Raw genomic sequence first — 12796 nt, forward strand, 5'->3', positions numbered from 1 at the left:
TGTGGCCACCCAGATTAACTCTGTGAGCTGTTCTTTTGATTTAATATCAGCTTGCTCTTTTCAGCTCCCATGTCATTTACTGTTTTTAAAAGAAATGTACTGCTTGTTACTCAACCTTCTGTGTTTTCAAGAACTCACAGTCCCCTTTTTTTTCTCCTTTTTGTATGGGAACCAGGAACTAGAAAGCATTAAATGAGGAAAATTAACCACTCAGAAAAGGTGGAAGCCCAGAGAAAAAAAGGCTTGTCTTTTATGGTTTGTACTTGGTAAGCTGTGGGTGTGACTCAATTTCCTCACCACCCACATAAAAAGGTTGCCACCCAATCACTGTTTTTTCTATCCAAAACCCCTCCCCTTTGATTTTGGCTAGGAGAGACCCTAAGAAAGACTGCCCTTTCTGGACTGCTGCAGACTGTGACATATAAAAGCTGTTAGCTGCTCCTGTAGCCAGCAGCACTCAAACCTTGTAGAGTTTTGCTCTCTGAGATTTGTAATAAGACACACTCCTCTCACAAGAGTTCATGCTACAACCTAGCAAAGAACTTTACATTTTTGGAAGAATACTATATTCATTTTGGCTTTGTGCAGAGGTAAGCTATTTAGCTCAACAAGTTTATTTTGCATGCATTGTTTTTAAAGTAGCTCACATTTTTACTTTTTTAGAAGTGAGATTGGGTTATTATAACTTTTTTTGTATCTATTCTATTACTGGGTGTCCATATATGTTTGGGGGACATTATCAGCACATTCTCTGTTATTACCTGTGATGCAGTTTTCCTTTCACTCTCAAGATGAGTTTCAATTCCTTAAGTTTTCCCTCTGAAAATAAATATGCAGTAATGCATTCTGTGACTCAGGCATTTGGGGTAAATGGCTCACATTCAGTTTAGGGTGAGTAGTCATGCTGTTTATTTTTCTCTAGCTAGAGGAAGTTCCTCTTAGGGGTTTGCCTCATAACACCAAGTAAAATGTATAGAGACCACTACAGGTTGTCTCCTAGGCTTGACTTCAACATTTGTTTGGATTTTTTGAAGACAGTCAAATCAAGCACTGATTTTGTAAATTCATACCCTCTGGCCCTATTGTTGTTGTTGTGTTTTTTTTTTTCCTTTATAGACCCTAACTCTACTTTTCCGCTTTAAGGCAAAGTAAACTCCTGGCCTCTTCCTCTCCACCTCTCAAAATGATAGCAATCTCTGCCGTCAGCAGTGCACTCCTGTTCTCCCTTCTCTGTGAAGCCAGTGCCGTCGTCTTACTCAATTCCACTGACTCATCCCCGCCAACCAATAATTTCACTGATATTGAAGCAGCCCTGGAAGCACAACTAGACTCTGCGGATATCCCCAAAACCAGGCGGAAGCGCTACATTTCGCAGAATGACATGATCGCCATTCTTGATTATCATAACCAAGTTCGGGGCAAAGTGTTCCCACCAGCAGCAAACATGGAATATATGGTAAGAGAAATGTGTTTTCTTTGAATTCTGAGGGAGGGCACTTTGTTTAAGGTGTATGTTGAGAGGATCCAAAGAGTTTGTGTGTTAAAGGATATGGGGTTTTTTGCACCTTTTATCTTAGGGAAGGTTCTGAAGTGCCTGGTAAATTAAAGACTGTTCTATCATAGAATTAAAAGGGAAGGAAAGTATCTAATATTTTTGTGTGAGTTCCATAACCCTTGATGAAACAGGTCTTATATGAGAAAGAGATAAAGGGTGGGGTATGATGACTGATCACATTTGGAAGGTCCTCCTTAAAAAAAAAAAAAAAGTCACAGGGAACTTTTTCTGTGCTTTGTTGGTCTAATAGTCATATTTATCAACTAAAATATTTCTTGAAAATAATTTTTTTAAATTATAGGTTTTGTGTGCATGATTTATTCTCTGGGTAGGTGTCTCTTCCCTTTCTTGGACAAAGCTGCTTCTGACACTAATCTATTTGTATTCTCAGAGAACATGCTGACTTTTTCCTCCCTGTGATTTAATGCTTTGTCGTTCAGATAACAGTGAAGCCAGCACATTTGTGCACTGTTCCAACTTGCCTTGAACACATTCTTTGCTCTCTCTTAAAAACAAAACAAAACAAAACAAAAAATAGGCTCTCTGTGTTTAAGTTGTTTTACTTAGAAAGTAACTTTTTTTTAAGTTGATATTAAAAGAGTAGATGTCTTTTTAAAGTTTCTTAATATTTGGTTTTGAATTTATACAAGGTTATGGTTAAACTTCCAGCACCTCCCAAGAGCACAGCTTGGAGCCTGTTTAAGGCAATGAAGACCACCAATATGGTATTTCTAAGCTGGGGTGGGGGAGGTGGTATCACTAACCACTTTTTATAAGTGCTGACCTAAATTTAGGGATTTCTGTCAGTTTTTAAATTTCTTTCTTTTATTTAACTAAGCTTTTTAATTGTAGATATCATTGTCACAAGAAAAATAAAGACTTGCCAAATGTAAGAGAGTCATGGTTCATAGAAGTACAATTCAGACTTTACTCAAAGGCATTTTTCTAGGATTTCTTAATGAAACTGGAAAAGAAGATATCATTCCTTGTGTGTGAGGGGCAGTACAGTCTCATAATTAAGACTGTGGAGCCTGGAATTTAAATGCTTGGGTTCAAACCTCAGTCCTGGAATTATAAGTTGAATGAGTTCATTACCTAATTCTGTTTTATTTTCATCATCTCTAACATGAAGATAAAAGTATTATCTGCCACAAGGGGTTATTATGGGGAATGTATGAGCTGAGGGGTAGGACAATTAGACTAGATCCTACAGAAAAATAATGTGCAAGAAACGTCAGTTTTTATGCATGCCTGTGAACTTACTGAGAAACATGCCCAGTGAAAACCTGTTCAAGATCTAAAAATAGGAGCAGTTACTCACATTGAACAGGTGTTTCTAGAAGTGATGCCCAGATACAGAAAGGAGAGTAATAACCATGTTTTCAAGCATCATACATTTTATGATACATAAGATTCTGTGCAAGCTCAAAAAGGTACGCTCTCCAGACTGCAGGTTTAGGGAGTACTACTTGATGGTGATCACATCACTATGCAGACTAAGGTGAGGATCAAGACAAATGAACTGGCTTTGGAGAGAAACTCATCTTGGTTGAAATCCTAACTATGCTGCTTGTTTTGTGGCCTTGTGCAAGTTGCTTAATATACATAAGATTGAACTTCCTTCTCTGTAAAATGGGAACAACAATTTATATAATAGCCAATCAATATGTAGTGTAATTTATTATTTCAATAATATGGAGGGAAGAGGGATGATCATGAATAATATGTAGGGTACAACACAGTGGAAATGCATTTTAAAAAGCCATATTTTTCCAGTTATGTTTTTCCCCACTGATCACAAATTGATTCCACATGCAATTATTAAATTGCTTCTATAAGCCGAAGATTTGGTTAATTGTTTCCATAGATGATCTCATTTGATAGCTCACAGTCTCCCTATGAGGTTAAGATTATGATCCTCATTTTACAAATGAGATCATTTAGGCCCAGAAAAGTTAATGACTAGGCAAAGGTGGTTTGGAAAATGAATAGTATCACCGGAATTATAATTTAGGTCTGTGCAATTTCAAAGCCTATGCTTGTATTGGGGGGCATCTTTCCATTTGTTAGATTGAGCAAATACTACATTGGGGGAACTGCTGGAGATGCTAGGATATCTGTTTCTTCCTTTATGGTGCCAGCTGAAATCATATAGTTTTTGTATTCTGCTTGACATCCCTTTCTTATTATTTGCTTTTGAACTATGGGAGCCACTATATATGATTTATTTTTTAAGAACCAGATACAATGCTAGTTGTATGGTAAATGCTTTATAAATCTTCCTCCACTTAGTAAGGGTGCCCCTGGTGCCTCAGATGGTAAAGAATCTGCCTGCAATTCAGGAGACCCAGGTTTGATCCCTGGACTGGGAAGATTTTCTGGAGAAGGGAATGGAAACCCACTCCAGTATTCTTGCCTGAAGAATTCCATGGACAGAGGAGCCTGGTAGGCTATAGTCTACCAAAGGGGTACAAAGAGTCAGACACATCTAACACTTCCACTTCTTCTTCACTTAGTAAAGAATGAAAAACAGTAGTATAGTACTATACTATAAAGTAACATTGTCTCAAGTTGTCATGTAAATACTCCATATAGTTCATCACACATATATTTACTCAGTTACTGTTTATTGAGCATTTACTATATGTGAGACACTATTCTAAACACCCAGCATAAATTTGTGAATAAAATAGATATTCCTTGGCCCCCTGGGTGAGGATTCAGACAATAAACAAGATCAACAAATTACATAGTATGTCAGAAAGTGATAAGTTTATGAAGAAAAATAAAGCAGGTTGAGGTTTGGATATTTCATAGTGTAATCATGAAGGCCCTTAGAATGTCCTAGAGTAAGGGGAGGGAGGGAGCCACATGGATAGATGAGGGAAGACTCTTCCAGACAGAGGGAAGAGCCTGAGTAAAGCCTCTAAGGTGGGCGGGAGGGGAGCAGATCAGTTCAGTTAGAAAAACATGGTCGGTTTAGTGAATTCCTGTCTCTGTGGGGCTTCCCAGGTGGCTCAGGGTTAAAGAATCCACTGCCAACACAGGAGACGTGGGCTTGATCCTTGGGTTGGGAAGATCTCCTGGAGAAGGAAATGGCAACCCACTCCAGTATTCTTGCCTGGAAAATCCCATGAGCAGAGGAGCCTGGTGGGCTGGTCAGAGGAGCATGGACCCTGGTCCATGGAGTCGCAAAAGAATCAGACATGACTTAGCAACTAAATAACAACAAAAGTCTCTATGAGTAAATGGACCAGCTGAAATAATTCACTGGATCCCTCTGGCAGACTCAGAGAAACTTTGAGGGAAGTAAAACTTTGAGGTCAGAGCAGGAATGTTCAGTTCAGCTAGTTCAGTTCAGTCGCTCAGTCATGTCCGACTCTTTGCGACCCCATGAATCGCAGCACGCCAGGCCTCCCTGTCCATCACCAACTCCCGGAGTTCACTCAGACTCACGTCCATTGAGTCGGTGATGCCATCCAGCCATCTCATCCTCTGTCGTCCCCTTCTCCTCCTGCCCCCAATCCCTCCCAGCATCAGGGTCTTTTTCAGTGAGTCAACTCTTCTCATGAGGGGGCCAAAGTACTGGAGTTTCAGCTTTAGAATCATTCCTTCCAAAGAACACCCAGGACTGATCTCCTTTAGAATGAAAAAATGGACTGGTTGGATCTCCTTGCAGTCCAAGAGACTCTCAAGAGTCTTCTCCAACACCACAGTTCAAAAGCATCAATTCTTCGGTGCTCAGCTTTCTTCACAGTCCAACTCTCACATCAAGCGACTTTAACCCCCAGGTCAGGTGAAAAATACAAATCTCAGTTGAACACACCTACTTTTAATTTGTTTAACATTGCTTTGGATTGTGAACAATTTGAAAGTAAGTTCCATTCCTAACCTCAAATATGGGCCTCAGAAACTGAGGATACTTATCTCACTGTTGCTCCAAGCTCTGTGTTCAAACTGTCCCCTCGGTGGATGATAGCACCGTGGGACCCTCACAGAGGATGTTCTTCAGCTCAAGGTTCTTTCTAATTGCACCAGCCTGACCTGAAATCACCTTCATTCACAACTTTTCTAAAACTTTCCCCATGCTATTTCCTCACCTTCTACTGTCTTCTTAACTTGTGTGTGTGTGCTCAGCTGTGTCCTCTTTGCGACCCCATACACTGTAGCTTACCAGGCTCCTCTGTCCATGGGATTTCCCAGGCAAGAATACTGGAGTGGGTTGCCATTTCCTTCTTCAGGGGATCTTACTGACCCAGGAATCAAACCCAAATCTCCTGTGTTCTTTAAGAATGTTTTGTTCTTTACTGACACTTCCTATAATCACAGCCACATTTGATCTCTCCTTTGAGTCACTGTAACCTATTATGTCTATCATACTGCTCTCATCAAAATCAGATCCAATTTATAGTCATTTGTATATTTCCTGCAAACTTCCTAATTTTAAGCTTTTATTTTCTTGGGAAATTTCTTGTGTACAAACAGTAATCAAGCATTATTTGGTGAATTTATTTGAAATCCCTATGAATTGTTATATGTTTAACATGGATCAATTTTGATATTATTATTTATAATTAGAGTTCACTCATCATTTATAATAATATTTTATCTTGTGCACCTAAAATACAAAAGTTTTTCAAAATTTGAAAAAAGAAATCCCCTTAAAATTAACTGATTTTTTTCTTCTTCAAGTACTGGATTATGTTCATATATGCTTGAGTGAATTAAGTGGACACAATTTGAACATGAGATTGGTGACATTCATATTATAGTGTATAATATTTTCTTTGGGTATATTGGCCATGATTTTAGTGGAAAGCACATACTTAGAAATATTTAATTTTCCAAACACTGTATCCTGTTAAAAAATAATAGATAGAGTTTAAGATATGCAAGTCAAACTCTTGGCTTCTATTCTACAATTAGTTTCTTGACAAATTTCCAGAGCTGCTTGGATACCAGCTGTTTTTCATTCTTCCTAAGGGCAACTTAAACTATGACTCTAAACCACAAACCACACTAGTTTCTCAGAATACGAGTCATCCTTAAAAGAATAAGATTATAAGACTCATACATGAAGTAAAACTTGTAGGATATTTCTTGAATTTAAGTCAGTTGAATGAATTTTTAAAAATGTGAAGTCCTTTTGTGAGAGGATAAGAGCCAAAGATAACAGAAAACCTTGTATTTGAAGTGTAAACAAAACAGGAGAAACAAGCAGGGAGAAAAAAAAACCCTAAGCACACTGTAAGACGCAATATGAAGTGAAGTAAAGTGAAGTCACTCAGTCGTGTCCGACTCTTTGCGACCCCATGGACTGTAGCCTACCAGGTTCCTCCCTCCATGGGATTCTCCAGGCAAGAGTACTGGAGTGGGTTGCCATTTCCTTCTCCAGGGGATCTTCCCGACCCAGGGATCGAACCTGGGTCTCCCGCATTCCAGGCAGACGTTTTAACCTCTGAGCCACCCGTGTAAGACACTGCTGTGTAATAAAACAGTACAGACAAATACCAAAATACCATGGAGAAATCACAGAAAGAGGAGGTAATCCATAGTTGCAAAATCATGAAAGGCTCTTTGGAGGAAGGGTATTTAAAATAGATGCTCAGGAAGGGGCAGGATTGACTGTTACAGTAAGTAAATCAGTACATGAACAAAATCACCAAGAGAGAAAAAGCATAGCACATTATCCATGTTGTCAAGGATTTTGAGAACAGGTTGAGGATCACTTAATACAAGAGCAATTAGGAAGGCCATGGAGGCTTTATATCCGGGTCAAAGGTGCAGAGAAAAGTGGCACCTGGCAATTGAGGGAGTTTAGATTGGCTGTGAAGATGGGCCAAGAATTAGCAACGATTGAATCAGTGGGGCCATTCTTTTAGCAAAGGTAAGGAGGAGCTGGGCTTCCCTGGTGGCTCAGTGGTAAAGAATACACCTGCTAAGGCAGGATACACAGGTTCGATCCCTGGGTCAGGAAAATCCCCTGGAGAAGGAGATGGTAGCCCACTCCAGTATTCTTTTTGCTTGGGAAATCCCATGGACAGAAGAGCCTGGCAGACTACAGTCCATGGGGTTGCAAAAGAATCCTACACCACTTAGTGACTAAAACAACAACAAAGGAGAAGCCAGACACCTACACCTACATGCTTTGACAGATATGAACAGCTAATGGAAATAGTTCATAGGCACATGTGATAGCAGACTTCATAGATGAGAGAATGGTGGAAAGACAGGTAGGGGACAGCATGAAGATAATGATGGATATGAGCTAAAACCTTAAAACTAAAAATGCATAATGTAATTTCAAGAAGCCAAAGTTGTTAAATTGATAATATGGCCAATTTTGTTTGTTTGGTGCCTGCAAATATTACTTGCAGAGCTAAGGGAGTAAGTCTTCCTATATTTTTCTGGAGAAGAGAAAAATACTAGTTTCCAAGTCACAGCAGGTGGTAAAGTTACAGAAAGCATGACTCAAACGAGTGAATGGAGAAGAGATTAATCTGTCCTCAGAAACAGCACAATAAAGTATTGGCCTACAGTAATTTATGTCTTGAGAATAAGGAAAAACTCAAGTTTTGTTTATTTGGGCTTCATGTGGAAGAAAATGTAGATAATATAAATGACTTTTTTCCCTTTATTCAATAGTTGACTAAACATCTGTGATGTCTATCCTTATCTTTTTTTTTTTTTAATGAAATCATATACTGTACTAGATGGCACATTTCCTCTCATTTGGGAAGGATAACTCAATTTCCCTTTTATAAACATGAGTAACTTGATGTATCTAACCAATTTTTTTTTTCCAATGAGTGCTTTTCTGACCACTAGAAAGCCTCCTGAGAATGTTGCCAGCCAACAGGGAAGTGAGAAAGGCTGCTGACAGGAAGGCATTTGTCCAGCACATTTGAAACTCCACATTCCTGTTCTCCTACATGTAGAACCTTTTAAGTGTCTTGGCTTCAAACAGAGACCAGGCACATTTTACAGGAATTTTCTCCCCAGGTGCGTGTTGCGTAGCATTTCTAAGTTAGTATTGCTTACATATGAATGTTCAGCTCTCCACTTGTGTAGCCAGCTAAAGGCAAGGACATTTTTGTTTGTGATTGTTTTGAATACAGGCTCCAAGAAGTGCAAATGTGAAAATGTTATCAAGCTGTGATTCAGAGCCCCACCATGCTTGCTAGAAGAGCTTTGAATCACACATAGGCTATATATGTGTGGACCATATTTCCTAGTACTCAACATTGCTTTTTCTGGTGGCAAATAATATTTGACCACATGCCATGGTATAGGAAATAATTTTATTATATTTCTGCTATTCGTTGGTGGTGTTCAGTCGCTAAGTTGTGTCTGACTCTTTGCGACCCCATGGACTATAGCATGCCAGTCTCCTCTGCCCTTCACTACCTCCTGGGGTTTGCTCAGGCTCATGTCCATTGAGTTGGTGATTCTATCTAAACACCTCATCCTCTGCTGCTCCCTTCTCCTTTTGCCTTTTGACTATTTGTAGAACCTAGAATCATTTCTGTCTCACAGAGAACACTCAGTCAAAATGTGTGGAACAACTGAATGACATCTTCTAATTTTTGCTGGGCATTCCAGGTAAAGAGCGTGTAAGTATAGGACTCACAGTCTGCTGGGCAGGAATCACTCAGTCCTGACAGGCTGAGGGATTCAATGGGGAGCAAAAAGGCACTTTTTTTATAGGAAGTACTGTGAAAACAGACAAGCAAGTGGGCAAAGCAGCGAGCTGAGTGCTAAAGTAGAATAAATAAAGGGTACTTGGGATCACAAGGCACATACCTAGCCCAAACTTGGACTGGGCTAGAGAGGCAGGGAAGACTTCCAAGAGGAAATGATTTCAAATATTAAATATGAAAATAAATAAAAGTTGTGCAGGCAGGAGTGGGAAAAAGGGAATTGGGTGGTAGGTGAGGAAGGGTGCTCTGAGAAGGTGCACATACATTGAAGGATAAAATTCAGTGTGGCTTGGACATAGAGGATAAAAGAAAAAGTGGTATTTGATGGGGCTGGGAAGGTAAGCAGAAATTTGAATTTTATTCTAAGATCAAGGCAAGTGGTTGAGGGTTTTAAGTTAGGGAATTAATTTGCCTTTCAGAAGGGTCATTCTGGCTTTAGGTTGAGAGAGGGATTGGAGAGAGGCAGAAGTAACAGCATAGTCAAGAGACCATTATAATCGCCTGGGGAAGGGAGAATTGGCCTTAGTGATGCTTAAGGGCATAGGGACAAAATGAATTTGGGCCTTGAATCAGTAGGGGTGAGGGATTTATATGAAGAAGTAGCATGAGGATTTATATTGGGGGGCAGCCACAGAGGATACCTCTGTTTTTGACTAAGACAATTAAGTTTCCCTGAGCTGGAGAAAACAAAGTGCAGGTTTCTGGGAGTCATTAGGTAGCTGGAGGTTTGTCATCCAGGGTGCACATCTAGAGAGGTTGAAAATAGTAGCTAGTGTGTGGGAGGGAACATTCTTTCAAAACAAAGAATTTGGGATGGGAATTATGCTTTAGTAATCAGAATGGACCACTTTACATAATGGGGGTAGGGTAGTGTCATGGAGACAGCATGGATGGATGATTTTATGTCTGGGAATCTACTCAAGAATTTTTGCAAGAAAGTTTCATGTATCTTTATTTATTTATTTATTTTATTTTTTAGAATCAGTGCTGAGCCTTAAATCAACATGAATCCAAATCTATTTCAGAGGGCTGCATAGCGCCAGGTCCATCTAGTCTTTCTGACCTATTCAGCATAAGGTTTCGGGGGAAAATTAATCAAAGGACTTCAGAAAAATAGAAGTTGACTCGTCTGACTAGTCTGGTGTGCTGAATTTAATGTATCTGAAAACGATTTAATAGTCAGTCAATGACCATTAAATAGTTATACTTGAGATGTTTAATTGTCTATGAGAATTTCTAAAGAATGATGTGGGAGGAGGTCAGGGAAGATAAAGACTAACAGTTTAAAGTGGTCAAGAGAAATGTCTGGCATAGAATACATCATGGACTGAGGTTTGGAGGGATATGATTTGAATGTTTCCAGTCCATGTAACCCATGGTGTCTAAAATCAGATAGATTTTAGCGTCCAAAAGCATATTTTTTGACACAAATATGGAAGAATGCCCCCAAAGTTGTGTGTTTAGACTAGACTTTTCATGACTCTTAAAATTTCACATCACATACTCCCAACTGAAACAGTCCAGAAATGTTGCTTAAGGGCACAATCTTTTTTTTTTTTATCCTGCAAAGTGCATCAAATTCACATTTCATAATTTCATTAAATATGAGCATTCTACCCAATCTGCCTCTGCATTCCAGGGAGAGCATGTTTTCAGCAGGCAGTAGGTAGGCGGAAAGGCATTTGAATTCTTCTGACTAAGTGGGCAAAAGCAAGATACAGGGTTTACGTGAGTATCATAAGATCGTTTAACAGTGAAGAAGTCAGGTTTTAGATGATTATAACACTGAGTTGGTAAAAAAAAATTAACCACACATGAAAATGTCTTCCTGGCATATAAGCACAGTATTCAATGATAGCTGGTAGGTAGTAGCTTCCTGCAAAAGGAGGACTATTGCTAGAATCCATCAATAAGTGGTCTTAAAATTTAAAGATAAATCATATGTTAAAGGGGGATTTAAGGAAGGGACTTATTATATTTTAAAACTCTGAAACGTTCTCTAATTTTTATCTTCCACTGTTTGATGTTATTTTCCTGGAAGCAAGGTCCTTATTATCTATACACAATTCTGTTTCTGATTAGTTAGTTGCTTCAGGGTTTATCTGTTTTCACCTTATCTGATTGCTTGCTAAATTTAAGGTTTCATGTCTCTTAAACTTCAGGCTGCCAGATATCGTGATTGAAAATGCACCTCACCTTGTCTCCCATTTTAGGCAGCTTTCTAGCTCACAGACCACAACTCTTCCAGTGTCTGATCTTCCGACAATAATATTTACCATTCTGTACAACCTGCCCTGCTAAAACTGTGCTAAATTCTTCTTAGTCACTATCTCGCCTAACCTTCACAGCAGTCTTGTGAAATGGGAACAATTTTCTTTATTTAGAGACAGGAAATTTGAAGTTTGGACAGCGTAAGTAGCTTCCCCAAGGTCACAGAGCAAGTAAATCAAAATGATGAGAGCGCAGTTCTGTCTGACGGCAAAGCCCATGCTTTAAGAGACTATACAGTGCACACTCCCCTCCATGTGTTCATCTCCTGCTCTTGAGCCCACTGGCTTGGGAATGTCTCCACATGCATTTTATCTGAGGACATCACTGAATATTAGAAAGTATTTCTTCATGTGGAATCAAATCTTGCTTCCTGTACTCTTTCTAACCTTGGCAGCCACATAGGAAAAGTCTGTATTATGATACTGTTTCAAGTCTTTGAAGGCTATGAGCATCCATGCATTAGACCTTGACCCCCAATCACCCAGCTCTTTCTAACCCTCCAGCCTTTTTGTGCTAAATACCTATACACACTACCTCTTTCACCCAGAGTATGGCCAGCATCGGGAAGGCGGCATAAAGATATTTGCCTTTTGAAAATCCTGGAAAAGGTAAGAAGTTGTGCCATTAAGGAAATGGAAAATCAAGTCTCCCCCGCTCCCCTCCACCCTTTATGTTACACATACACACAGGAATGCTGCCAGTTAGATCATCTTGGGGTCTGCGAGCAGCTTGGCTCTGAGCAAGGAATGCCTTTTACTAGGCTGTTGTCCTTGGTTGGGTTCCAACATGTGTGTTCTCTATTTTTTCTGTAAGAGATGTATCTATTTGCATAATAAACATGTCTGAATAAATAGTTGGCCTTTTTCATGACGGGTGACTTTCTTTTTGTTTACTTCTTTTTAAATTAGTTTTTATTGGAGTATAGTTGCTTTACAATGTTGTGTGCTTTTCTGGCAATGAGGTGCATAGAAGTGACATGACCCGACCTGCACAGAGTAGCGATGACAAGTTAGTCTTCATTCATTCTACTTCTGTGGCTGCATCCTTTCACATTAGGCTGGCAGATGAGGTAGAACATGCTCCTGCTGAGTCATCTCATATCCTCATGAACCAAACTGCTTATAGATCAAATGTGTATTTTAAATACAGAGTCAACATTATTATCATGGAAAAGGATCGCCTTACCTTTAAAATTTTTTATCTGTTCTTTCTCTAAGATTTCGGGTTCTCAGAATGTTACGTGTGTGTCACTTCTGATATATCATTTAGT

At 39.3% G+C, this 12796-nt stretch overlaps 1 protein-coding gene across 2 annotated transcripts in view; it reads left to right on the forward strand.

Moving 5' to 3' along the window:
- The first annotated feature begins 384 nt into the window (after nucleotides 1–384).
- Nucleotides 385–12796, forward strand: part of PI15 (peptidase inhibitor 15) — a 36662-nt gene continuing 24250 nt past the window's right edge. Inside the window, exons 1-2 of one of the 2 annotated variants that reach the window (XM_061439035.1) lie at nucleotides 385–590; nucleotides 1117–1456. In XM_061439035.1, the coding sequence (XP_061295019.1) occupies nucleotides 1184–1456 (273 nt within the window). In that variant the 5' untranslated portion in view covers nucleotides 385–590; nucleotides 1117–1183. The remainder of the gene's footprint in view (nucleotides 591–1116; nucleotides 1457–12796) is intronic. The other variant, XM_061439034.1, reaches the window with a different exon arrangement.

The sequence above is a fragment of the Bos javanicus genome, chromosome 14 (genome assembly GCF_032452875.1).
Source record: "Bos javanicus breed banteng chromosome 14, ARS-OSU_banteng_1.0, whole genome shotgun sequence".
NCBI lineage: Eukaryota > Metazoa > Chordata > Mammalia > Artiodactyla > Bovidae > Bos > Bos javanicus.